The 27,715-nt window shown below is 42.9% G+C and overlaps 1 protein-coding gene across 19 annotated transcripts in view; it reads left to right on the top strand.

Moving 5' to 3' along the window:
• Positions 1 to 26,955, top strand: part of LOC109638972 (receptor-type tyrosine-protein phosphatase F) — a 157,438-nt gene extending 130,483 nt beyond the window's left edge. For 12 of the 19 annotated variants that reach the window (XM_069510779.1, XM_069510782.1, XM_069510785.1 and 9 more), the window contains 14 exons: positions 355 to 467; positions 4,363 to 4,395; positions 5,778 to 5,875; positions 9,356 to 9,479; positions 9,758 to 9,933; positions 14,885 to 15,004; positions 15,776 to 15,930; positions 16,055 to 16,340; positions 18,010 to 18,188; positions 21,376 to 21,502; positions 22,427 to 22,552; positions 23,622 to 23,776; positions 23,978 to 24,113; positions 24,881 to 26,955. In XM_069510779.1, coding sequence (XP_069366880.1) covers positions 355 to 467; positions 4,363 to 4,395; positions 5,778 to 5,875; positions 9,356 to 9,479; positions 9,758 to 9,933; positions 14,885 to 15,004; positions 15,776 to 15,930; positions 16,055 to 16,340; positions 18,010 to 18,188; positions 21,376 to 21,502; positions 22,427 to 22,552; positions 23,622 to 23,776; positions 23,978 to 24,113; positions 24,881 to 24,949 — 1,897 coding nt within the window. In that variant the 3' untranslated portion in view covers positions 24,950 to 26,955. The remainder of the gene's footprint in view (positions 1 to 354; positions 468 to 4,362; positions 4,396 to 5,777; positions 5,876 to 9,355; positions 9,480 to 9,757; positions 9,934 to 14,884; positions 15,005 to 15,775; positions 15,931 to 16,054; positions 16,341 to 18,009; positions 18,189 to 21,375; positions 21,503 to 22,426; positions 22,553 to 23,621; positions 23,777 to 23,977; positions 24,114 to 24,880) is intronic. The other 7 variants (XM_069510788.1, XM_069510789.1, XM_069510784.1 and 4 more) reach the window with 1 other exon arrangement.
• Positions 26,956 to 27,715: the final 760 nt, after the last annotated feature.

The following is a 27,715-nucleotide window of genomic DNA, read 5'->3' on the forward strand; positions in this document are numbered from 1 at the left end:
ACCCAACTTAGCCCACTCCAGGAAAATGATGGCGTTTCTTCAAACACATTAAACTCCAGTTGGCAAACTAATGGGGGCAAAGCCCTGGTACCTACTGTCTCTTGAATTGCTGGTCTTCAGAAAAGATTTTTTGAGAACCATCAACTATGTAATTAACCTCATCAAGTATGCAACACAGGGAAGACTTTTGTCTTATTTTCTAACCATTCAGAAGGAACATGAATTCATCTCAATCATTCGTAGTCAGTGTGTAACTTTTGAAGTTGACTGCTAAGTTAACACCCATGTATTGAGCAATTAGCTTGTCTTGCCATGGTGTCCTCAACGCTGTACTCCCTGTTTTTGCTGCGACAGGAAACGGGCATCACCTCTACCCAAAGACGACCACTCAGGTGGGGTGAAAGACTCCCTGCTGGCCAATTCCTCCGACCCTGTGGAGATGAGAAGACTCAACTACCAGACCCCAGGTAATAATCAATGGTCTAACAATCATAGCTTTATCGATATTTGGTCAAATTACGCTTTCCCTCAACTGCCCCTGAAAAATGAACTTATGCTGCATCTATGTTATATGGGATTAATTCTAGAGGCAGGAGCCATTCCCATGTTCAGGACTGTGTTCACATCATCGTGAGAGCTGTACGATTGATGAAAGAGCTGACTGTGTGGTTGACTTTATGTTAAAATGAAATGACACTGAAAAACAATGAGGCATACATGTACTTGAAGTGAGTGCCAAGGCGCATATATTGTTTTCCAGCTCTAATTATTACTTGGAAATTGATGTTAACACGTCACTAGACAAGGCACTTTACACAGTAGTGTTGAAAGCTCACAGTATTACAGACAAACCCAACTGTTCTGAGCAAGCACTTGGCAACGGTGGAGATGAAAAACTCGCCTTAAACAGGAAGAAACCTTGAACTGAACCGGACTCAGTGTGGGCGGCCATCTGCCTTGACCGGTTATTATGATTGCAACTTGGAAACTCATAATAACAGTAACTCAGACATTACGTGACTGCAGAATTGACCTCCCACGAACCTGTATAGTTGTTCATGGGAGCGAGTGAGAAAAGTTTGTTGTACTGGGCATGTTTGTTGAAATGTGTGACTTTCTATACTCAGTTTGTGAATTTTAATCAGAGCATTGTTGGGAAAGAGCGCTGGTTCAGTCGACGTTTCTTTCATAAAAAAAAATGAATAAAAAGTACACTCTGCCTCTGTGACGAGGGATTTGAAAATACAATCGCGATGTGAAATTCATCAGGCAGTAATTTAAAAACAGATGATTTCTAAAGGTGACTCGTAACTTTAATAGTGTTCCTTAATATATTTTATTTTCATTCTTTTTTTAAGGGTGGATATTTCATTTTCTTTTTTTCTTCTTTTTCATCTGAACTCTGAACAGCCTCTCCAGAAGCAATCCACTTCTGCAATGAACACCTGCCTTCCTTTTCTCTTGACATATCTCTTGTTTATTAGTGCCTTGTAACAGATGTTGCTGTATGAAATTTATGAGTCCTGCTTATTTCGTTATTTATCCTTTGGCTTAAAAAAATCTGACCAGTTCTCAAAAAGAAAAGAAAAATGGGTCGATAAGAGAAAATACACAAATCATGTTTACCATCATATTCAGCTCTGATCATATTCAGCTCTGATCAGACTCAGCGGAGTCCAGCCGAGTGATTCACATTCCCACCACGTGCGTTAGTGAAGTGGGTTTTGGTGGTTGTGATGGAGGGGGGCTGTGTCAGGGTTCCCACCTCAGCATCAGGCTTCTTCATTTTTCCTCCTGATCTCCTTCCTCCTCCCCCCCGGTCCTCGCTCCTCCCTCCTCCATGAGCTCCTTTCATTCCGCCCTGCTGGTAATGAGTCCTGCTGCCTCCGATGTCAAGGTGAGCCAGGCGGAGGGAACAATGGAGCTGAGAGAAAATGTCAACCCAGGCGCACAAGCGTCTGTGCGTTGCTGTGTGTTTAAAGATCCTATTCTCCCTTGCACACACACACACACACACACACACACACACACACACACACACACACACACACACACACACACACACACACAGCCCCTTTGAACCCCTGCAGAGGAATTAAGCAATACTGCTGCTCTAAAGGATTCTTATTCTTCCATCCTCCCACTCCACCTCTTTCCTCTTTTGTCTTCCATTTCTCCCTGTAGGATAATCTCTCTCTCTATTGCTCTCTCTCTCTCTCCCTCCCTCCCTCTCTATCTATCCCTCTCTCTGTTCAGCTCTGTCTTCACACGTCAACATTTATCTCTTTCTTTCTCACCCTGTCCACCTTCCTGTTTTGCTTCAAGAGTTGTGATTATCAAAAATCTCATGTGTGAGACTCCAAGGTTGAGCTGAGTGAATATTGAACATGCCGTTTCATGCCTTTTTTCTATCTTTGATTCGCTCGCAGCAGGTAAACATTTCTGCTCTGATTCTGATTGTGGTTAAGTGGTCCGGCAGAGTATAGCTCATGTCTCCAGCATGTTGGTTTTGTTAAAGGATAATTCTGGTGCTTTAAAACGTGAGCCCTATTTTCCCATTTCTGGATGTGAATGATTAATAGGGACAAAAATGTTTTATTGAGCGAGAGCACTATAAATGGCAACTGCAAAACGGCTGCAATGTAATCCCACGGGACACTTGTCCATGTCCAAGTACTGATGCCATGTCAACAGAATATCTTAAGCTAATAACATTACCTCCGCTGGGTTTGTCTCTCTACTCTTGAAACCGCACTTTTCTCCAGGAGTAAGTGCTTTGGTGTTGGAGTTCTTCTCCTATTTGACAGGCAGTAGTTGAAACACTGCAAACATGATGGAAACAAAGGTGTAATGTATGGACTCGAGGGTTGATGCACAACTTTAACATGTCCCTATCCACTAAAATAAGCCTGTGAAACCTTTGCAAATTGTGGTCAGTCTTTCTTTTTGTTTTTCCAATGATGGTAAGTTACGCCTCCTCAAACTTTGTAGTGTTACTCCATTCTGTCGCAGCCTGTTCTCTGTAACTCCCCCTCACGTTCACACAGTGTGCTTCCTGCAAAAACTCGTCTCTTGTGAGATTTCTGCTTGAACGGGACTCACGTTAAATGTGAGACACACATTTATCTCTAGAGTCCAGACATTTATAGTTATGACAATTCCTATCTAAACATGTCATTGGAAACTTTACATTGCAGCCTTTTTGCAGTTAATATTCAGCTGATTAAAAATATTTATTTTTCCTCATCATTATTATTTGTACTATTTAGACCCAGACAGATGGAACATTTTGACCCAGGTGTAAAAATAGTAGAATTATCCTTTAGACAGACCTGGGCTGTACCTTTCCACTCTCCAGCAGCAGTTATGTGGTTTTAGGAATAAATGACCTGATTTATCCATCCCAGACCTGGATCAGATTCTATTTGCAAATACCTAACTATGATCACTTGTATTTGAACGCTTCAGAAAAAGCATGCAGAGCCATTTACAGCATAGGGCAATTTGCAGTAAGTATTCACAGGGGACCATTTCAAAAGGAATTTCTGGTCTCATAACCTGGGTCGTAGTGTTGGGCATCATTTCTTTCGGTGAAATAAGGTTGTACTCACCAAGTTCAATGGAGCAAATAATACAGGCAATCAGACGGTAATACAGGCTTGAAACAAACAACCAGCTTAGTCAAATTTGGAATTTGGACACAGAGTCAAAAGGTAGAATGATCACCCAAACTGCCATCTGTGATGAGAGACCATCTTGCATCGAATTTATTATCCCATCTAAAGGACATTGAGTTGCAGCCAAGCGTTAAAAAATACACACAAACTGTCATAGATATAAGATTATGAAAATACCTCGTGTGTTGGAGGTGAAAAAGTCGTTCGTGTTGACAGTTTTCATTGTTGGGATATTACCAACATTTTAGTTGTAGTCACTGTATTTGTTCCTCAAACTAAAGTATTTGCTTAGTTACCACCACAGATCGCCTTGCAACTCAAATTTCAGGTTCCCAGATTTTAATGATAGTATTGGTTTTATAATGTTGTCATTACCAATAACTTACATGATGGCCAAATCTGTTAAATCAAACCCAGGTGGTAAAAAAATGAAACTTTCCTCAAACACTTAAGATAAAACGTTCAGCAATGTACTGAGCAGTCTTTTAAAGTCACGCTTTGTATGCTGGTCTGTTTAACAGCCTTATGTTAACTACTTAAATTGTCCTAAGAGAGCAAACACTAATAGCTGCAAACCAGCTTTAAAGGTTATTTGCAGATATTGTAAGGCCCTGGTCTGATCCTGAGCCGTCTCCATTGATTGAGTGTTCTTCTTCCTCCTTCCTTCAATCTCCTCTCTCCACAGGTCCCAGCTCTCATCGTTGCCCCAACACTCCAAGTTAGTCTGCTCTCTCACCTACTGTGTATTTCCCACACATGCAGTCTCTCCTCTCTCACTCACCCCCGATCCCATTCCCATGTTGCAATCCTGACAGACATCACAAGCCCACAAGCTTGATGCCTCTGGCACCTCAAGGAGGCAGCGATGTCCACTCTATGCTGTGAACTTCCCACAACACCTTTTTGGTGCGAATGCACAAGTCTCGATGGTTTCATGGATGGTGGAGCAATGCGGACAGTTACACTTTGCTGTACATTAGCCTTGTTATCTATGACTTCACTCACCATTTAGCATATAACGTGGCTATAGAAGACCTGGCCAAACCAACACATACACACTAATGTTAATGTGCTCCTTGGTGCTCCAAGCGATAGTATTAAATTAGTCTAATTGGTCAGGTCTCATTTTGTGCAGTGGCTGTAGTTACCGAGCATTAGCCATTAGCATTGCAGCAATAATGAGCTTTCAGCAGTCGTAGTCTGAAAGCATGACCCATGACCTTACAGATGCACTCAGCCAAAGGCACTAATGTTAATATTTCCACCATTTTAAAGTGTTATCCTGATCTCTGTGCGACTTCAAGGCTTTATGTTAGGTTAATGATGCTCCATGTATAACTTAAGGGCGTCTTCATGCGTGTCATACAGTTAACTTTTTACACATAAGGCAAGTTCCCAGCAATCCGTTTAAGCACAGAGCCTTGCCAAGTTCAGAGGCACAGGGGGAATTTGTGTCGGTAGATTAGCAATAAATCATCCAATAACCCAGCGATGAGAAATCTCGAGAGCAGCAGGGGGGTTGTTTGAAATTAATCCAGCCCAAGCGCTCCAGGCTGGGCCGAAAGATAGTCTATTGTAGGGAAAGAGATTTTCAAAGAAATGAGTTTTGGCTGGTGACCAGTGAGTTTTTTTCCTGCCTGGGAAGCGACAGTGTGACTGATTTGTTGAGACTTGTGGGTTCTTGCTCTGATTTCACCTCTGCCACCGATTGAGCGTTGTGGAGTCAGAGATGTCTGCCTCCTGCTTCCTTCCAGGAGCATGCTCACCCAGTCACTCATGTGCATCGCAGAGCCAGCCCCACCTCTGTCCTCCTCACTTAGCATGACGATATCACCAAATGTCACCAGCCTGTTTCAACTTGTGTCCTCTCTCTATCTCTCTCTCTCTCTCTATCCTCTCCCTCTCTTCATGCATTGTTGAACAAAGTGCACTCTCCTCACTGTTATACAGCCACCTCATGGTCCCACTGGCAGCCTCACTCACCCTGTGGTCCAACCAGTGTTTGTGTATGTCAGTGTGAATGTCTAATGCGGGAACAGTCTGGTCTCACTCTCCTCTTTGTCCTTTTCCCTCCTCTTCTTCCTCCTCTTCCTCTCCCAGGAATGAGGGAGCACCCGCCCATTCCTGTCGTTGACCTTTCTGACCACATAGAGCGACTCAAGGCGAATGATGGCCTCCGTTTTTCCCAGGAGTATGAGGTAAGAGCCATGAGCTATTGTGCTAATAGTGTATCAGTGTCTTTCAAGCATATAAATGTGTTTCTTTGTTATCGTGTCTGGGAGGACATTTTGTGTTTATGTCTCTTTGATCCCATATGCATGTATTCAAATGGATTATAGAAGACTTCTTTCACAGACATTCTTCAGTCATTTTTACAGCTCTATTACCAATCCCACCAGGAAACCAACACTTACATTAAATGCTGCAAGATGCTTTTTCACGAAACTAGCAGGTGGTGAGTTGCTTAAGCAATCTGTGTGCGTCCTGATGTTTCCCCGAAGAATGTTATTTTGCAGTCGGTCTCTGCGATGCAGCTCTGTGAGGGATTATCTCTTGTCAGTGTTCTTCCTCCAAAAAAGGGAGCAAATTTGCATTTAAAGTGGCACATGGTTGGTGTGGGGACTGAGCAAGGCCAGATCAAGAGACGAGGCTTCCTTGAATACAGAAAAACAAGAGCTCTCTTCTGTTTATTTGCTGTGATCGTTGGATCTGTTTTGTCTGATCAAGTCTATCCCTTAGATTGATGGATCCAACAAGGCAGCTGGAGTGACTGTAGATCTTTTTTACATTCACCATTATCTAAAAGGTTACACGATTGCCTCTGTGTGTGACCAGCATGTGTTGCTACAGTATGAAATTGGCAGTGCAATTTCACACTCCAGAGAGAAACAGAAAATTTATTTTAGTGGCCTTGTGACCTTTCCCCGAGCATCACTACAGGCCCAAACTTTAGCCAACATTTCATAACTGTTGTTTTATCTGCTCTGTCCAGTGTGTGAAAATACCATCTATCTGAAAGCCTTATATAACTGTTCCATCATTTAACCAGTGTTGCACACTTAAAAAAAAACATTTACAGCTGTAAGTGGTACTTTATTTTATTAGTAATTCATGTTTGTGCTTTTTGTCGTACATGATTTAGACCTTCATTCAGATTTCAGATGTGATTACATTCTCAGTTCTCATCTAATGCGCTCTAACGGAACCGCCATGCATAAATCCAACCCTCACAAAGGTTGTTAAAAAATGTTCGAGGGTTATTTATTCAACTTCATGGTCATTATGGAGGATGTGGTTTGTTGTGCTGTCAGACTATATTGTGTTATACTGATAGGAACATTTCATCCGCCCCAGTAATATCAATGATGATAGAATAAAACTTTGGTATTCAAATCTGAAAGGAACCATTATAAATAGAACATTTGTTATATGTTTTATCCATGTATGCAGCGTTGCACTGCATTTATTTAATCATATATAACTGTAATAGATTTTTGATGTGGTTCGCTGTGAAATGAACAGCTAACTGGGGAGAAAATTGGGCCTTGGTTGTGTTGCTCAGTGCCTCTCTAGCACTTTGCCCTCACGGCCTGTTGAGTTAGTGTAAACGAAACAAGCCAGAGAAGTGGCTTGTCTGACTGCAGGCCACCAGCCTGGCCCCATTCCCTTGCACCAGTCATTCCAAGCCAGGGAAGACCCCCTCCATGCCCGGCAGATGGCCACCCGTCTCTGAGCCAAACAGGCGCTGTGGCAGAGCTGATGGCGCTTTGTCATCGTCACGTTCGCCGGCTGCTCCCGTTGTGGTATACCATCATGGCTCGGAATTTGTAGAGGCTGCACCACTACCTCTCCCCGATGTTTTAGTCGGCCTGACACTTTCCTTACCATCAACGCCAGTCCGTAGCACACTGAGCTATGTGCACACTGGGTAATGAGCAGAATTTGTCAATCAGGCATGCTGCAGCTCCTCCTGACAGGAAGCAATATCACGCTGCACTCGTCATAGCGCTATCATTATATTCATTTGAAAGCATTTCCAGTGTGCAAGCGAGAATACCTTTGCCGTTTGCTTCTCACCTCTTCCTACCACCTCTACCTTACTTGTTTGCTAGTTGTCATCAGTCTAGTGTGCCCGCTGTGTTCACTGAGCTCTCATAAGGATATGACATGTTTTGACTGCAAATTAAATCTTTCTCTTCATACTGGCAGGCATGGACAGAGAAATTGGCAGTTCCAAGCTCATCAGTAGCAATCGGGCTGTGTCCATATGACTCTCTCCACTGAGCAATTTGGAGCTGTAGTAAAAGTTTCTTGCATATGAACACTTCCCATTTTTCATATCTTGTTCAAAGTCAAATAGCAAGTACATTAAACTAAAATAGTCAGATCTGAAACTGCTTGTTCATAATATATCTTTGAGAGAGTCACTTTACTCTGCAGGACAAATTAATGATAAGTAGTCAATGCTGTTGTAAGAGAGTATTAACGCCACATTTCTCTATCTTGTTATAGAAGGGCAAACTAACAACACCAGGACAACACTTTTTATAGTGCTGCTTCACTGATTTCATTTCATGGCTCGTAATTCTCTCCAGACCTCACCTTGCACCCTTTATTTGATCATTTATCCACTTATAATAATTATTATATTTGAGCTGTCAAGATTTGACATAAAATTCTCTCGAATAATTAATTCAGTGCCTCAGCCACATAAAGTAAGTGAAAGAATTCCGAAGGAGTCGTTCCGAGTCCTGCTGGATTTGTGAGTCAAAGGTCCGGGGAATTAGTGGACATGGTTCCGGTGTGAGCTGAGGGAGATCGATACAGAATAACAAGAGACTGTGACATTATTGAGCCGAGGGATGGGAGGCCGTCACATATCTCTCCCCTAGATCGATATATGTATGCAGTCTACTGTCGTCTTAGCCCGCGAGACAAATGACATCAGATGGAAAGGGTTAAAAGTAGAGAGGAGCTAAGAGGGAGAAGGTGAAACAAAAAAAGAGCACAAGGAAAGGCAACAGAAATACAAAATGAGAAAAGCCAGAGAACAGAGTGAGAAGAATCATGGTTACCGCAAGCAGTCAGGCATGTGACTTTGGAGAATCATGTAATTCAATAGGACTATCCTAAAGGGAGGATGAGTGTTTGTGGTTGCCTGCAACTCCTTAAACCTAATTCGTTCTCATAATGTTGGTTTAGAAACTGGAGGAATACGTTGTCTCTGTTGGCTCAATTGATCGAGACGATGTGAGCGGAACAAGTGCTCTTATATTTCTGCCCTATTAGCATTCAAGACATAAAGTGCCATGAAAATAATTAACCTGTTAATGCACCAACAGCAGACACAGTGTAGCAACATGGCACTTTGTTAACCGATTGCTTCAGCCGGCACAGTGTCCCACACAATATAAAACCACTTACCTGTAGCACTCCACTGTGGCTTTTAAAGGCTTTGTTGTCCGTAGTATACTGCTTTAGAAGGGGTGACAGCAGACATTGGTGTAATTTTGCCCCATCCCTTTGCCAGTGTTATACACAAGAGCCTCCCTTTGTGCTTTTTATTTTCTTTCCCCTGTTTTTTTGGGTCTGTCTCTCTCTGTCCACTCTCTTATAATCATCCTCTCTCCATCTTTTCTGTTTGCTCTCCCTCTTTTCATTCCTGCCCTCCCTCACAGTCCATTGATCCCGGCCAGCAGTTTACCTGGGAGAACTCCAACATGGAAGTCAACAAGCCAAAGAATCGCTATGCAAACGTCATCGCCTATGACCACTCCAGAGTGGTGCTCACCTCTGTTGATGGTAAGAGCTCATGTTACCACTTAACCCCTCAAGCAGCCATTGACAGAGGCTTCCTCCACCAGTTCCAAGGACGTTGTGTGTGAAAAGCAGCTGCTGCTTCAGAAATCCTCTAAGCCTGTGCACCCATTTCCCTTTGAAACTGAGTGTTGATTGGAAAATAGCATTTAGAGGCAGATTGTGATTGTTCAATGAGTGTAAAAGTATTGAATACCAGAACAATATTATTAGATCAAATAGCCATGCTGTGTAACATATGAGATCTCTGTTTTTTGTGACAGCTGTTCCAGGCAGTGACTACATCAATGCCAATTACATTGACGGCTACAGGAAGCAGAATGCCTACATCGCCACACAGGGGCCTCTGCCAGAGACACTCAGCGACTTCTGGAGGATGGTGTGGGAGCAAAGATCCAACACCATTGTCATGATGACGAGACTAGAGGAGAAGTCACGGGTAAGGAGAGACACTTTTAGATATTTATTGATTTGCACATACTCATAGATTCACTTACATTATTTATCAACAATAACAACGTTACTTCATAATTTATTAGTGATAAACGTACTAAAAACCCTGTTTGCGATGGTAAACAATGAGAGCCCCTCCAATGTAAGAATGGTAACATTTGGATTATGCAGTTACTTAGTAGAAATACATCTTTTACACTATTTTCTTTGCAGTGAATTAGCCACTTTATTGACAGTGTTCCCCTCCCTGTAAATGTTCCACTTAAGCAAGTTCTTCCCCGACACTATTTACAGGGGCACCATTCCTGCATCCTGGGATTAGCGTCACCTAAGACTGTAACTGGTGAAATAAATACAAACAGGCGAGGTTTGGTTTTTGTTCCCTGTAACAGAATGATAATAGGTGCAGCCAGACCTTTCTCCAGCGCTGTGGTGATAGGTCTGGGTTTTGTGAGATGGTAATCAACTAATGAAGGAAGAAACCAGAAATACATTTCTTGTCTGGAAATGTCATCAAAACAAACTTGCCCGCTGCAGATAATGACAGAAAAGAAGTATTATTTTATGACACTTTGCATGTGATACAACATCCTTTAGCTCTACTTTGTTACAACCATCAGGAGGCTGCAGTGAATGAGGAAAGCTGCATCACAGGAAGAAAAACAAATTACTTTCATGTAAAACTTAAGACCATTGAAGTTGACGGTACAATGACATACTGGACAATCTGAGTTGTTGAAAGTTGAAATGTGGCCAGAAATTGAGTTTCCTGAGATTCGTATGTATATATTTATGTAGCTCGACAGCAGAGGAGGAACATTACACCCAACAAAGCCTGGAGGCATCCAGACCCCCAGCCCTACTTTAAAGCAGGATTTGTCAGCCTGATCAAAGTTACAAGGACTTCAAAGAATATTTTGGTTGTCTGTGGACAGTATCGCTTCATGTTGTCTTCTCTTCTCCTGAGTCTTCAGCAATCTCTAAAAACTTCTCCGTGAACTCCTTCTAAATCTGTTTACGAACTGAAATTGCACAAACAGCTTTTTTAGTATTTTTCCCTCCCGTTGCTTGTTAGCTACCTCTGATACAGTTAACCACTGCAACCTTGCTTATGATGACAGCACTCGCATACCCTCTACTGAGAGTACGAAAATGGTTCACTGCATTAAACAGTGTATTTATATTTACAGGTTCATAATAATGCAAATTCTCTTTCATTCATTATTTAGAAATTGCTCAAAGAGTTCCAAACTTGATTGTTACATGTTATATTTTGCAACACAGCGCCAAGGTTTTATAAACACAGAGTGTCTAGTCTCTGTGTGCACTCTCTGAATGTGGCTCTTGAAAGCTATAATAAAAACTCTGAAGTTGGAGTTAAGAGGATTGTCACCCAACAACACGTGCGCTCCTAAAAATATATTCAAGTTAATAAAAGCTAAAAAAAAAAAAAGGAGCACATGGTCTACTTGAGATTCAAAATTAGGATGGGTTTATTTTATTACCACCACAAAATCATGTTCATGAATTCCTTGGAGGAATAAATCAGCATGGAGCCCTGCCAGTATGTGGTGCTTTATTAGTGCGTGCATTCAGCTCCCTAATGGAAGAGGGTCCCCAGAATAAGACGTGGAAGTAATAGAGATTGTAAATGAAAGATTTCATTTTAAAAATCTTAGACATTGATTTTTTGTTGGGAGAAAAATCATTGCCTAAAGTTGAGTCTCATTTAAAGTGAGTACATAAAAAAAAAAAAAAAAAACACTGTGAAGTAAAGACTCAAAATTACTCCTTCAACAAACAATCATCAGTTTTAATTTTGAGCTACTGAAGATATCAATCATTAAGGTGAATTAGAGTCTTGTTGGAGCAGAGCTCATTTAATGGCACCTCTGAGAATACCTGCAGTGTAAGATAAAATGACTTTTATAACACATTGAGTCAGTCTCAGGGAGGATGCACGCATCCTCTCATCCCTCTGTGTTCAGTATTTAATGTGTCTGTGTGGCAGGACCGAGCGCTCGAGCTTCGATCCCAGAGTCCCAGCTGCATATTTTGAATGAAAATGATAGAAACCTCACAACATGGAGGAACTTCAAATGAAACATTTGCTCGGCCTGTCCCCACTTCCTACACACTTCTGAAAATCAATTGGCTTGCCGGCACTATGGAGGGTGACTCAAAGAACCAAATCTTCCCTGCTGCTGCTGGGGGTGGAAACATTTTTGCCAACTTATATCTGAGCACTTTGAAATCTGTCATCATATGACATCATTTCACGAGGCATTGTTGCAGCAGCAATTCCAAACCAGAAGATTATGACTAACTCCTGTTTGAATCCCCTTTAACAGTCAGTTTCATGGCTCACATTCACTCTACTGTAAATAAAATGAATTAATGTTAGTAACTAAATGTTTTTGTTAATTGTTAAAATATGTACATTATATTACTCTTTAAACAGAATTGTATATTAATTAAAATTATATATCCATTATTCTGAAGAGTAATTGTTTGGTTGAATGACAATTAGCGTAATATGATTCAACAAACAGTGAATTGGACTCATTAAATTGCCTCTGTGTTGAAAATGACATCATTTAATAATTACTAAATAAGAGGAGCAATCCTTTCAGAATGCAAATTACATCAAACGAATAACATTTGCAAGTTGATGATTAGGAGTCATTTAATAAGATAGAACATCACAAAAACATGAGACACTTGTTATTGCTGCATTTAAAGGGATTCCTGCTATTTTGCCCAGGCCCTTTCCATAAATACAATAAATACACATTCTCTCTCTCACACACACACAAACACACACACATATGGTGAATGAGTCAACCTCCCACCACCCGGGCAGACTGATGTCTTATGCCAAACAGAGCAGGAGCTTGACAAATATGATAAGATCCGGTAGAAGGCAAATTTCAGTGCTATCATAACAAGTTAATAAAACCCTAAAAGGTCAGAACTTGAAATGAGACCAAATATATTACTCACTAATGTGTGTTTGTGTCCCAAGAACCTGAACTTCTGTCTTTGTGAGGACCAGTTTGAATTACAGACCTTCCAGAAGACATTCTGTGAAAGTGGGAACATTTCAAAATATTTTCGCAATTTCAAAAAGGGCATTTAGAGGCTGAGGATTTGATTTTAAGGTTCAGGTTAGTGTTAGGGAATGCATGATGTCATGAGTGTCCTCACAATGATAGAGGCACAAGTGTGTGTGCATATCATCTGTGTGTCCTGCAGAAAGCCAGGTGATGACATGTGAGAAGTTCAGTGTGTGTGTGTGTGTTTGTGTGTTTGTGTGTGTTTCCGAGGGGGAATATGCTACCCAACCTCAGACTGCACAGAGATATTCATTACAGTGGTGACTGCTAATCCATATGTTTGTACTGCGAGCGGTTCCCTATCAGTCAATTGAGTTTCCCCTGCAATGTCCCTCTCTGCCTCTGAATGGAGGCTGTCACTGGACGGGGTGAAATATGAAGGGTGAAATATGAAGGGTGAATTTCAGCGCGTTTTGTCTGTCGATTTGCACCAGCTCGCTGAGACAGCCAAGGTCCTTCCAAATGTCAGCTCAGTACTGCAGTATGGATATGATTAGCTTACCCGCATCACATCCAAATCAATAGCAGCCAGTCCTTGTCCCAGAAATCCTGACATTAGAACTGAACCTGCATTTGTTCACTTTCTATACGGACAATGAGATATAGCAGAGTGATGATTCATTTTACACACACACATACTTCTTTACAAGATTTGTTGTTAAATCATTTTGTTTTTCAGAATGCTTTTGACTGATAGAAGACCTGTGGTATTCAGGAATTAAAGTTCAGTGTCAATACAACAGATTTCTGTCAATTCGATTTTAGAGTATAAATTCAGAGTAGATTTGAAGGGGAGAAAAATTAAGCTCCAAAAGTGTTTCAGACCATCCATTGTGTATTCTGCTTATCCTGTGAGTGTCTCTGCAAGTAACGAGTCAGTCCCAGTGGACTTTGAGTTCGAGGTGGGGTGCAATACCTACAGGTCACCTACGTACAAGTTAGATTCTCCAATTAACCTAACTCCAATCTGTATGTCAGAGAAGATGCAAACCCCACACAGGAGGGTCCACAGCTGGATTTCTGTTCTACCCACTCTACCACCGTGCCATTCTGTGTTTAAGAAATTTACTGGACATTTTCTGAACCCAGAAAACTAAAGAGTGTTCAGATAATGATGTGACTCACCTCAAACTCCCATAACTTATGAGAAGCTATTGAATTAGGTGTAAAATCAAATGAAGCACAGTTGTGTGCTTGTTTCCAGCAAAGACATTTTACTCTCTACCAGAGCCAGACCTCTGAGACAGCCAGTCGTCCATTTCATCAGTGTGGTGAAAAAGGTCTTTTTGTAGATATCTCAGTGGAGAAGAGGACTGTGGCCAATTAAGCCTTGCCAACCACAAGGACTAAAAAGATTGTAGCAAAGGCCAGTGTGTCACTTTCTAACACACACAGTAAAGTAATGGCACAGTGTTCTGCACATACGGAGCCAGGTGGCTGAACCTGCTGTCCCGTCACCACAGACCAGAACTGGCTTTTAGACACATCTCCCTCCACAATGCAGAGCCCAGTCATGACAAATGCACCAAAAGCATAAATGATCACAGGCTGGTAAAGGACAACGTCGGCATTTTAATGCCCTTTTGATTCCTGCAGACACTCATGGATGCACATGCCTGATATGCTGGTGCTTGTTTTTTTTAAAGGATAGAGGAGCTGACTCAGAGTCTTCAGTTTTTAATTAGTCTGTGGTCAAAGCCTGACCTCTCTTCTGTTCCCTTCTTGCTAATCAGTGTGATCCTACAAGCCTCTTGCCCGCCTCACGGTGGATGTGGGAGGCAGTTCATTCCTCACAGTGTGCCCTCTCTCTCGCTCTGCCAGGTGAAGTGTGACCAGTATTGGCCATCACGAGGAACCGAGACCTACGGGATGATCCAGGTCACCATGCTGGACACCGTGGAGTTGGCTACTTACAGCGTTCGCACATTCGCCCTCTACAAGGTACAGTACTGCGTTCTCTTTGCGGTTACCCATATAGCATAGCATAGTCATGAATGGCGTATTCCCAGCATGTAATTGCGGTTCATCATTAATGGGTTCATATTTTAAAATGTAATTCCTTGTTTTTCTGAGGGCCGATAAAGGCTATTACCACTGGAATCTTTTTTTCACCGCTGTAATTGGTTTTTAACATCCAAGATTTGTCTCTTGCTCTCGACAAAGCCAATGAAAGATTTCATTTTTTCACTTTGATTCATAGACTTCAGTGCTGTGCTGATGTGACTGATACCTGGTCCTTTAATTTCTCCTCTTCCATTACTTGCCTATGATTTCAAAACATTCAAATTCTAAATTAAAGGAAGTCTCCAGCTGGAGCAGTTACTTGGTGTCAATCAGGAACGGTGAAAATGCCAAGGAACTGTTTTTTGCAGTTCAGCCCTGAAATTACACACGTTTATCTACACTTACACCCGCAGAATAATCACAGCCATGAAAGTAGAGCACGTAAAGTGCTGCTATCAAAGTTATGAGCCAAATCCAGACCTTTGCTTAAAATAGCTACATTTCTGACAATTAAACTACTTGTTCTTTTCAAACTGTAACGATTCCCTTTCATCAGACAGAGCCACCTTTACCTGCTCAAAACATTTGTTCCTAGCATGACACGTTTCCTTTTAAACAGCAGCCAATTACATTTCACAATGTCACAGTGTCCTACCAAGCTCACACTCACATCTCGCTGCTTTACTGCCTGCACTCACTCTCCTGTAGAACGGCTCCAGTGAGAAGAGAGAGGTGAGACAGTTCCAGTTCATGGCCTGGCCAGATCACGGAGTACCAGAGTACCCGACACCCATCCTGGCCTTCCTACGGCGGGTTAAGTCCTGCAATCCTCCAGATGCAGGGCCCATGGTGGTCCACTGCAGGTGGGTACATATTGAAATGAATTGGTAATACTGAGTAAACAGACGTGAGACATGACCTGTTACATAAAGTGAAACATTCAATTATTTACCCTCCTCTATCTCCCTCGCTTTCTCTCCCCTCCAGTGCGGGCGTGGGCAGGACAGGCTGCTTCATCGTGATCGATGCCATGCTGGAGCGCATGAAGCACGAGAAGTCTGTAGACATCTACGGCCACGTGACGTGCATGCGTGCCCAGAGGAACTACATGGTCCAGACTGAGGACCAGTACATCTTCATCCACGAAGCCCTGCTGGAGGCAGCCACCTGCGGCAACACTGAGGTGCTGGCCCGCAACCTGTACGCACACATCCAGAAACTCACCCAGCCCCCGCCCGGCGAGACGGTCACTGCCATGGAGCTGGAGTTCAAGGTGACTGACGAGCACACACCTCGGTCTTGTATTACTCGAGGCTCTATTTGATTACTCATTCAGTCACCACTGAATGAGCTTCACTGGTCGTGTCCTTGACTCCTACAGGATGAAATGAGGCATTTAACTTAACAAAACACATTTTAGAACAGCCTGTTTTTTAAATTATAGTTTCCTGGTTAGTTCACAGGGGTGAGACGGTACAGTTAATAATTAAGAGGAAAAAAAATCATCTTTCCATCCCGCCTCTGTTTCTCCATTTTCCCTGATCTGAAAGCACCAGACTGGACTCTTTCTTTCATTGTCTTCAGTTGTCACTTTACAACAGTGCGGAGGCCGACCTTCAGTGTAGTGTCACTGCATGTCAGTGTCAGAAATAATGAATTCACCAAAACAAGTCAATGCAGAAAAACTTGTATTGACACCGGTGCTGTAACGTCACAGCAGAAGCTGTGTACACACAGAAGAACACTTTTCAGGGACCTGAACACAAACACATCAACACACCTACACATGGAGAATTAGAATATGACTGGCACTTACACATACACACAGCTGCTGTTCAAGGTGACTCGAAGTCACACACACACACACACACCTTCTGTCAATAGCCATCAACTGTGATGTTATTTCACACTTTCCTCCCAGTGCAGCATCAGCCCTCTTATGTCCATAATCCATTCTGTTTGAAGTGATAATAACATCTACACTTCTGCCAAAGATGGAGAATGGAAAGAGTGAGAGAACGATTGTGGCGTATACCGGGGCCACAGCCTCCGTGCCCACACACTCTGGCCGCAACACAAATTCTCCCGACGTACCATGACTGTCCATACTCGCTCCTGTTTTGTCCATCTGTGCTCTGTCCACTGCCAGCACCGAGCTTTTAACGCATGCAGTCCTCCAGGGAAGCTCTGGGACCCTTGGGAGACAAGTCGACTGCATGTCGTTACACCAGTAGATATTTAATTACTTGTAGACAACCACAAAAACAGAAGACAAAGGGGTTTCAGGAAATAACAAAGTAATTTATTCACAATTAAATTAACAAAACGACACAAAGAAAAACAATCTGTCGTGTGGGGAGGGAGGGAGTGAGTGTAGGCTGAGCTTTAAAAACAAAACAAAGAAAAGAAAAGAATAGTGGCAGAGCAGAGTTGTCAGGTAAGGAGGACTGAGGCTTTCCATTAATGCCCGTCCAGACTAAAACACAGCTGCTAAGTTTTAAAACCGAGGCCAGCAGCATTTCCAAACTTCTCAGTTTTAGTGGCTCTAAAGCTCCAGAGTAATGTGGACTCCAGGTGTATCTGCAGCAGTTTTCAACAATAACGTAGTATTATGGATGAAGCCAGACTGACCTGGTACTGACACCTGCTCTGACTTGTGTGTTTGCGGCACCGTGGACCTAGGTTTGTCCCAAAGCTGCTGATTAAGCCCAACCATGGTCTGCAGCCCTGGAGACGGGGAGCAGAGTCACACCTCTTCTTGACTCCGAGGCCTCCTCCTCGGCTGAATTTCTTATTTATCTTGACAGAAAAACCTTATGTCTGAATAAAGACGTTTCAGGCTTCTGTCTTTGTTTACTTCAGGTCACAGGTCACTAATTTTTTTCTCTCTCCATCTCTCTCTTCCTGTCTGTTTTTCCTCCCACGTTTTTTTTAATAAACAGAGACTGGCCAACTCCAAAGCCCACACGTCACGCTTCATCAGCGCCAACTTACCCTGCAACAAGTTCAAGAACCGCCTGGTCAACATTATGCCTTTTGAGTCTACCCGCGTCTGCCTGCAGCCCATCCGGGGTGTCGAGGGCTCCGACTACATCAACGCCAGCTGCATCGATGGCTACAGGTAAACTTAGAGATTTGAGCTGGATGCAATGACTCAGAGGCCTGGACCAACCTGAGGGCAAAACTATGAATAATACTAAGTCTGGATATCAAAAATCAAAATGTGGATATCAGAAACTGAACAATGACCTCGGTAGAACTATATCTAATTATTATTGTTATGAAGAGTTGTGGATATCTGAAATTTAACCACGATTTTTAGATATTTTATATTTAGTTAAACATAACTGTAGTGACAGATGTGGGGTTGGAATAAATATCAAAATTGCTTGCTTTAACAGCAAAGGCGTCATTTTCTGCTCCCACCTCCAAAGTCTCAAAAGTCAACTGGATGTGCGAGCAAGTGTTGAGCTGTCGTGAGCATGTAGGAAGGTCGAGTCGCTGCTCGTCATAGGAAATGTCTCAGGGGAAATGTTCTTTTGGGAGGAAGGTTTCTCACTCCCAGATACTCCTCTGTGTTCTCATGTCACATCCGTGCTTGTGTTTCTTTTGTGTGTGGGTTTTCGAGACCGATCAAATGCCAAAACATCCTTTAATTAAATCAGAGTCAGCACTTTTCTCAGTCGTTGTTTAATGTCATGTCTAATGTCACGAGCACAGACTCAACACAACAGAAATTGCATCACTGCCCTGATACTCTCCTGACTGCTCCGGATGTGACAGGTCTGTTCTGCGACAGAGTGAGAAATACTGTAGGTATTCACAGCGGACTAGATAAAGATGTATGGGAGGGGACTGAGGATGAGGCTGCAGTGGCTAGTATCAAGTTGCAAGAATTACTCCTTGCTCTGTTGATGTGGCTCTCATCCGCTGAGCCGCTACCGCTTTCGCATGGAAGCTACTGCATGTCCTCGTGTGCTCGGCGAGTCCAAATTGCTTCCTAGAGGGAGGAAGATGAAAAAGCAGCTCTCTGTTTTATATCTATATAAGTACAGGCAGAGACAGACAGAGCCGACTCTTCTGCGGTTCGAGTGTACAGCGAGGAGATGGATTTAGCAGCCATGAAATGCCATTCAGTCCATACGGGGGCTTTGCTTCATACGGGGCTGTGACGGAAACAACACCTCCAAGCTCCCTCTCTTTCTACGGCCCTGTTGTTAAAGAGGAGGCTCTCCGCAGAGGCCGACCCTCTGTTGTTGCTGTGTAAATGCCATAATTGCAGCAGGAGGGAATGTAATGAACTGTGTTTTCTGAACTCCTCCCTCCTCTGCTTTTCTCTTTTTCCTTCCCTTTCCCTCTTTATTTTTACACCCTTACATCTCTGTCTCTCTCCATTCTCCTCCCTAATCTGTCTTCTGTGCACTTCCTTCCTCACTCTCTCTCCCGCCACCCTCTTCTCCCACTCACCATCTTAATTTTCTATCCCAACATCATGGCAGAGACAGACATATCCGGGTGGGGACCTGTTGTGTGCACCGGCGGCACTGTGTAATTAAGCCGCTTTTAAAGCCCAGGCATAAATAAAAACTAAAAAGGAGCCTCCAGTGCCCTTCACCCCAGCGCCTTCAAGAAAAGCCAATAATATGCTAAGCTAATGAGAGGCGAACCATTGATTCCAGCTATGCTATCAGGGGCGCGAGCCTGGATATGCTCTGATGCAGGCTGGAGTTTTAGCATTGTAATGAGGTTGAAATGAAACACTATGTCCTCCAGCACTACAGTCATGTGGGATGATGCAGCGAGTGCTTTGTGCTGTTTGGCAGCGCGCTCGTTGGGACAATGTGTGCAGAGAAGTCAGTATTGTGTGATACGGTTAGAATTGTTTTTGTTTTGGCTAGGGGCTGTTTTTGGGGGAGGTTAGAGGGGTCCACCCTATCAATTTGAAATTAAGCATTCATCCCCTGCTTAGCATTGCTCTCCTTCTCGTCTCTGCCTGACTCCTCTGTTATTTAATTCCCCTCTTCTACATCCTCACCCTCTTCCTTTTCCTCTTTTTTCCATCCTTTCTCGGCTTCTCTCCTCTTTTTTTCCCTCTCCTCTTCCTCCTCAGCAGTCAGCCCTGCTTTGCAACTCCGATGACCAGCTGAGAGAGCAGTGCTCACTCTTTTCATCTCCTCACATTTTCCTCCTTACATCTTCTCTTTGTACTTAGCACATCTTCACTCTTTGCATTGCTCCCCCCCCCACTCGTTTTCATCTTTTTAATTTGATTCCTCTCTCTGTTGCCTTCCTCTCTTCCTATACCATCTCTTCTCCTCTCCACCAATCTGTTGTTTCTTTATTTGTGCGAGCGAGGCCCTGAGCATATTCTAATCTCCCGGTTCCACATTAGTGCTTTGCCTGCAGCACCTTCATTAGTTGTTCAGCCGTGGCTCAGTGTGTGACTGAGTGTGTGCGTTTGTAGTAGCGTGTCTGAATATACATGGCGAAGCGGCTGCGTGCGTTAAATGCGTTCACCTGGATGCAGCTTACATGTGCTGCAAACATGTGAGCGTGTGCATGCACGACCATGCATGCATTCGTGTGGGATTACTCAGCTCCCTCTCTCGTTGTTGATCGGTGCGCTGCTGCCACCTGCTGTTTGACAAAAGAACTGCTCTGCTGGACCAAAGTCACGTAGGACACAAGCACAGCTCGGGCACCTCGACGGATGAGCTCATCTCTAGTTTTGTGAGCATATCAAGGGCTCGCTCTCTCATTCTGGGTTGTGTTACAGAGAGGAAGGAGGAAGAAGGAGAGGATCTATACGGGCTTAAATAGCTCGATGATGAGCATAGCTGCCAGGGATTATTTGCTATCTTCATTAAATGTGTAGGAATTTGTCATCCGCATTACGGCAGAGACGATTTGACAGACAGTACAAGGACAACAGAACATTTCTTTATCTTCGTTTTGCAGCTGAATGATTTTAACAATGTGCCTTTTATGGATTTTCAATCAGATTTTCCACAAAATCAGTCAGTCTGTTGAATGTGCCTCATATATAAATATCCCCCAGATGGTATATGTTGCTTTCATAGAACAAACGTAGAGTAAGAGAGAAAGCTCTGCAGCCTCTGGTTTTAATAGATCTGAGTTAGAATGTGTCTGATTGTTTAATAATCAGTTTACTTGCACGTCTTATATTCTCTGTATGTCTGTTATTACATTGTGGGGTTGTAGTGATCGTTAAATCCTTTGCTGTGCATTTCTTCGTGGTGTCTAATGTTTCAAATCTCTGCCTCCTCTGTGTGAATTTGCGTCCTCAGACAGCAGAAGGCTTACCTGGCCACCCAGGGCCCACTGGCCGAGACCACCGAGGACTTCTGGAGGATGCTGTGGGAGCACAACTCCACCATCGTCGTCATGCTCACCAAGCTACGAGAGATGGGGCGGGTACGTACACACACACACACACACACACACACACACACTGACTGTGGTTAACATGTATAAGGCCACTGGATCATTTCAATAGAAGATAACAATCTTTATATGCTGAGTTGGTTCGGCTAAGTTACTGCATCACACCGCTCAAATTCATTCCAACAGTAACTTCAATTAAACAGTTGCTTCCTTATCAGCATGGAAGGAATGTATCTGGTCTGAAACATCCTCCTGTGTTAATAATATTTTGAATTCCAAGGATACAGATAATTTTCACTGAATTACCTTTTATTCAAAATTTGGTAACAATGGAGGAGGGATATACAACAGGCAGAAACTACTGGTGGGCCAAACGGTACCCGGGATATTCTTCTGGTTTCCCTTTGATTCCACCTCTGCTGGATGTCGTACCCTCGCTCTGACTCTCCTGTGGCGTCTTGCCTGACTCTGCTCCGTCAACTGTCCAACAAAGGCTAAGATACCAAAAGAAAACAAACAAAGAGGTGCTAGTCAACAGATGTTTTTACCTTTGGGCTGTTTCACGAGTAAACAGCTGCTGGCTCCCAGCTTCATATTTTAGGAGCAGATATGAGAAGTGGTATCAATCATCTCAGAGAGAAAGCAAAAAAAAATCCATCCGCAGCCCTCGACTGCCTTCTACAGTTCTTATCACCCTCTCATCCATAATCAGAGTTTATGAAAAAACATCATCACTTAAGAACCAAAACATTTTCCCACTGAACATGAATCAGACAATATTTCACAGCCGCAGATGAGTGAATGTGGATTTCCATTTTGTAAGCAGAGTCCTTCACATGACTGATAACATACGGTAACCTTCTCTAATAATACCCAGGCGGTCATTATGTAAAGGTCTTCAAATGGAAGCGCTCAATGTGTGGTTTTTTTTTTTCTCCTCCATTTCTTTTGTAGGAGAAGTGTCATCAGTACTGGCCAGCAGAGCGTTCAGCCAGGTACCAGTACTTTGTGGTGGATCCAATGGCTGAGTACAACATGCCACAGTACATCCTCCGAGAGTTTAAAGTCACAGATGCCAGGGTATGTTGGATTCACGTGTGTGTGTGTGTGTGTGTGTGTGTGTGTGTGTGTGTGTGTGTGTGTGTGTGTGTGTGTGTGTGTGTGTGTGTGGAGGGGATAAGGATATATCTACATTTTCCCTCAAATACAATCATCCAACCCAAATCCATCCTAATTTTTGTTTTCATTCAAATGCTGACAGTCGCTCTAAGTGTTCAGAATTACACCTGTGATTCCGAGGTGGAGATGATGTGAACGCATCGCGTGTTATTCCTCCCGACGGGTTGACATTCAGTGAATGAGTCATCAAACATATTTATCCAGATTTAGTAAACAGTACACTTGCTCCATGTGTGTGATTGTGGAGGTATGTGTAAGTGCATGTGTGTTTTTTGAGATCACTGTGAAAATACATGAAAAGCAAAGACTCCAATCCCCCGAGAGCCGCTGCCGAACCTCCCTGTGATGCAGTAGTTTCAATGAGCTATAAATACTCTGTACTGTGATCTCAAGGCTCCGAGCGCAGCAACACACTCAGCCCACTCCTTCTCCGACATTAACATATGTATACTGTAAGTACATATATTTCAAGAGACGCAGATTTGGAAATGAAGTCTCGATTTGTACCAAAAAAAAAAAAGCTTTTGAGTCACACAGGCTGAGACCTCGGTGCTGTCAGATGTGTGAAACGTGTACAGTGTCTCTCAGTTCTGGTCTTTGGACGCCACGGCCCCGCTGGTTTTCTCTCCTCCCTGCCTGTCAACTTCATTCATATCACATCCCAGGTGTAAATGAGGTGAATACATGGCTGCTGTTAAAAAACCAGCAGGGTTTCCACACTCATGGGACGAGCCGAGAGACTCAGCTGTGGTGTTTCGTTGTTTTTGTTGAGTGCACATACGAGCAAAGGCCGAAGAGATGTGTGTGTGTGTGTGTGTGTGTGTGTGTGTGTGTGTGTGTTCGTGCTTTGAGATGAAAGAAGACATTAACGTGAGCAGAGCTGAGTTAAACACACAATTCCCATCAATCTACTTTTTCTCAGGACGTTTCACTGCTTTTCAAATGCACTTAAACTCCTCCTCTCCCTCAGGACGGCCAGTCCAGAACAATCCGCCAGTTCCAGTTCACTGACTGGCCCGAGCAAGGAGTGCCAAAAACCGGAGAGGGCTTCATCGATTTCATCGGACAAGTTCACAAAACCAAGGAGCAGTTTGGACAAGACGGACCAATCACTGTACACTGCAGGTTAGACGGCTCGGATTCATCTTGAAATTCAAACACAGACGCAATGGATGGAAGCGACTTCGATGCTTTGTTGTTTTCAGATCAACCCTGAAATGAGCCGCTCATTGAAAGTGCAGTGAGGTTTTAATTCCTGCACGTAAAGTCATTAAGAACTTCAGACAGTAGATGTGATGAATCTGTGTGTGTGTGTGTGTTCCTCAGTGCCGGGGTGGGCAGGACCGGAGTCTTCATCACCCTCAGTATCGTGCTGGAGAGGATGAGGTACGAGGGCGTGGTCGACCTCTTCCAGACAGTGAAGACGCTTCGCACCCAGCGGCCTGCCATGGTGCAGACAGAGGTAAGGACGATGCTCAGACAAGGATGTTGTCGGAGTAAATCCCACAGTGACGGTTTTCAAAGTCAGCGTTGTATAATTTTAATGTGTAAACATGATGTTATCTAAGTTTCCTCTTTGTGTAAAGCTTCTCTAAAACAAAGACTTAGTGACAAATCCTTCTTTAATAGAGGTTTTAGAGGCGCATCAGAAATCACACAGCAAACTCATCTGGTGTCATCACAGAGGCTCAGCTGGGATTATTATTTTTTAAGAATTAAGGATTGATAGATATTTCATACAGCAAACAGGGAGAGCAGTTTATAAATCAGGGGAAAGAGTCATGATGTTCATTTCAAATGAGTTCATTGCTTCTTAAAGATATAATATGGAACTTATGTCAGATGTTTTGTTGACTCGTGTACTTACATCATTTAAAATGTTTCCAACGAAGTTCAAACCCGGAGAAATCCACAGCTTTATTCAAACGAACAGGACCTTTTATTTTAGTCGCCTTTTATTTGCATCTTATTCACTTTTCCCGTAGTTTTGTCCGTTTCCGCTACAACTTCCTCAGATGAAGGAAAAAACACACTTGATTTTATTTTACTGAAAAGAGATATTGTATGTTTAAGAAAATAAAATAGAAAAAAGGGAGATTTTCACACTGAACTTCAATTTATGCCTGAAGTTACAGAGTCACTTTATTATTTTGATTATTTTAAATGAAGATAAATGTGGGTTAACGTGTAACACCTCCCCCTCCTCTTCCTCCTCCTCCTCCTCCACAGGACCAGTACCAGTTGTGCTACAGGGCCGCGTTGGAGTACCTGGGGAGCTTTGACCACTATGCAACGTAACCACTCCCTCCGAGCAGCCTCCCTGGTCAAACCTCTCAGGAGTGTGCCAAGTGTCCCATCTCAGCCACCACCCTCTCACTTGACCCCGCCCCCCCAAACCCCTGAAAAAAAAAAAAAACGACCCCCCCGCAGCTACCGGAGGGGAGGAGAATGGCACGTGCTTGCAGACCCAGTGACGGGTTTCAACCAATCACAGAGATTCGCGTCCACGACTTAACCAACCACGTGAAATTTTTTGCTTTAAGAATAACGGAAACATCACAATGACTCGGACGAACAGGACAACTCTTGTACAGATGCGACAGAGCAGAGCGACGCCTCCGCCGCTCTGCTCTGTCGAAGCCAAACCTCCCTGATTGTCAAAGGCTACTGGTAGCACTAAGAGAGCATTCTCTCTGATTTTCTTTTTGTTAGTCGACTTGTCAATATTATTGATTCATTATGTCATTATCTTATTGTTTGGTATACTTCTTTTTTTTGTGGATGTTTTTAATAATCATTTTAACATCAGACATTTCTTCTGTCTTAAACGGCCCAGCCTCGGGCGTGCATTATTTTCATAATCGGTACTTTTTTTATTTTATCTTAGGGTACTTTAGCACAAGGGACATGTATTTTTAACACGTTCCTAGATACTAATACAGGAGGACCACTGTTCTCTGAGCTGCTGTCAGATTTATTTTATCATATCATCGTTTTATTCGTATCATGTGTCATATACGTTGTTTCATGGTCTTATTCAGTTCAACACATCAAAAAGAATTTGCCTTTTCACTTGCTGTTTCCGATTTTAAAAAAAAATTATCAGAGAAAATTGACTTCCGAGCACAAACTTGATAAAGGTGTCCTTCTGTAAACCTGGTAGCTAGCTAAAAAAAAAAAAACAAGTGAATTGGCTAACGAGAGACTTAATAAGAGGTGTACAGAAATGGAAAGCACATGATTTCTATGTTTTTTCTTTTTGGTTGTTGTTGTTGTTGTTGTTTGTTTTTCATCAGAAGCCAATGGCATTGAGGCCTTCATGCTCCACGCCGGAGAACTTACCCGAGGAAAACAGACTTTTATACCCGAGGGGTAGTCGACAGAAAAAGAAAACTCCCTGATCTCTGAACATTAACGCTCTTCAAGTCCCTCCCTGTCTCCTCGCTGCCCATTAGCCTGGACAGTTCGCTGGAGTCGAACCAACACACACACACATACACACACACACACACACACAAACACACACTGAACAGAGCGGGAGTGGTTCGTATGGGCTGAGAAGTGGAGCCACCAACGTTGGCACCTGTACAGAATCAACCATTCCTACCCGAGGGAAAGAGACTCAGCCCTTTGGACTGAATACCTGATATTATTTTATACAGAAATAGAACTATAAATATATATATATATATATAATTATGATTGATTATATATATGTACAATTACACAAAGATATATACACAGCTTCAAAAGTATATTGTTAAAAGGATTAATTCTGCTGATCTACCAACCCTAGAGACACTGCAGAGAGCCTGCTGTCCTAGAGTGTGTATTAATGGAAACACCATTGTATCTACTGTAAAACCATAGTAACTTTGACAGCTGGTCGTCCATCTGAATGAGCAACAACAGCACAACCCCCCCACCACCACCCCACCCATCGAAAAGACGGACGACTCCTCACTCAGCACAGGCCACCGCACCACTCAAGCACACGTCCTCTGCCGCAGGAGGAGGAGGAGGGAGCGTCTGATCCGAGAGGCCTAAACGTTGCGGTGGTGCAGGCGGTGGGCGGGGGAGGCGGCGGTGGGAGGAAGAGGGGGGGGGGACTTGAAAAACGCTGGCGAAAAACACAAATGTTCATTTTTACCTTGTGAATGCTTAGTGCTGTAGGGGTTCGATCTGTTGTACACACAGTCTGTTTTCTATTTGTTGATAAAGAACTGGAATTTAAAAAGAAACTGTTGATGAAAAAGAAAAAACATTGATGTTAATAAAGTTAAATAATTCGGTTTTTGTACAAATCCTGGCTTCTGACGTTTTTGTTTCTTCAAGGGTGTTTTTTTTTTTTTTTTCACCTCCACCAAGGACGTTCTGTTTTCACCCGTCTGCTCGTTTGTTGGCTTGTTTTTGAGAAACATTATTAAAACAACTGAACACATTTCAGTGGGACTTAGTGGAAGGATGTGGTTTGGGTCGGGGAAGAACCCATAAAACTTTTTGGTGCGAATCCAGGAATTTCTTTTCACTTTCTTCAACATTGCAAGATGGAGGCATTTTCTTGACGTTCTCCCCGATTTCGAAAGGAATACTTGAGGGAGCTAATGTTTATAAATGTGTGAACTCTGGTGCATTCTCCTCTGACGGATTTCTAATTTGTTCTTTGTTCTTAATTCTCACTTCATCTCCTCGAATGTCGCCCGTTGTTATCTGATGTATGAACACTGTAATTTAACTCCAATATAATGAGTCATTTGTTCAAAGGCTTTTCTGAAACTTCTTCCAACGATGCAACTGTATTAACCTAAAAACACAATATTTACTGAATCAAAGTCAAAGAGAAGACACATCAACCAGCCTTTAACTTTATATCTGCTCACAGTTACTTTCTAGTTTCTTATAAACAATTAAACTTCATTATAATAATATAAGAAATGCACGATAGGTGTTTTCGGGGCTTTCATCCGTCTCCTCTCAGTCAGATGAAGAGGAAGAAGATGAAGTCGCTCAGTTCTCATCCACCAATTATTTCACCTGTGAGATTTTTTTTTTTTGATTTTGTTT

This window comes from Paralichthys olivaceus, chromosome 16 (assembly GCF_024713975.1).
Source record: "Paralichthys olivaceus isolate ysfri-2021 chromosome 16, ASM2471397v2, whole genome shotgun sequence".
Lineage (NCBI taxonomy): Eukaryota > Metazoa > Chordata > Actinopteri > Pleuronectiformes > Paralichthyidae > Paralichthys > Paralichthys olivaceus.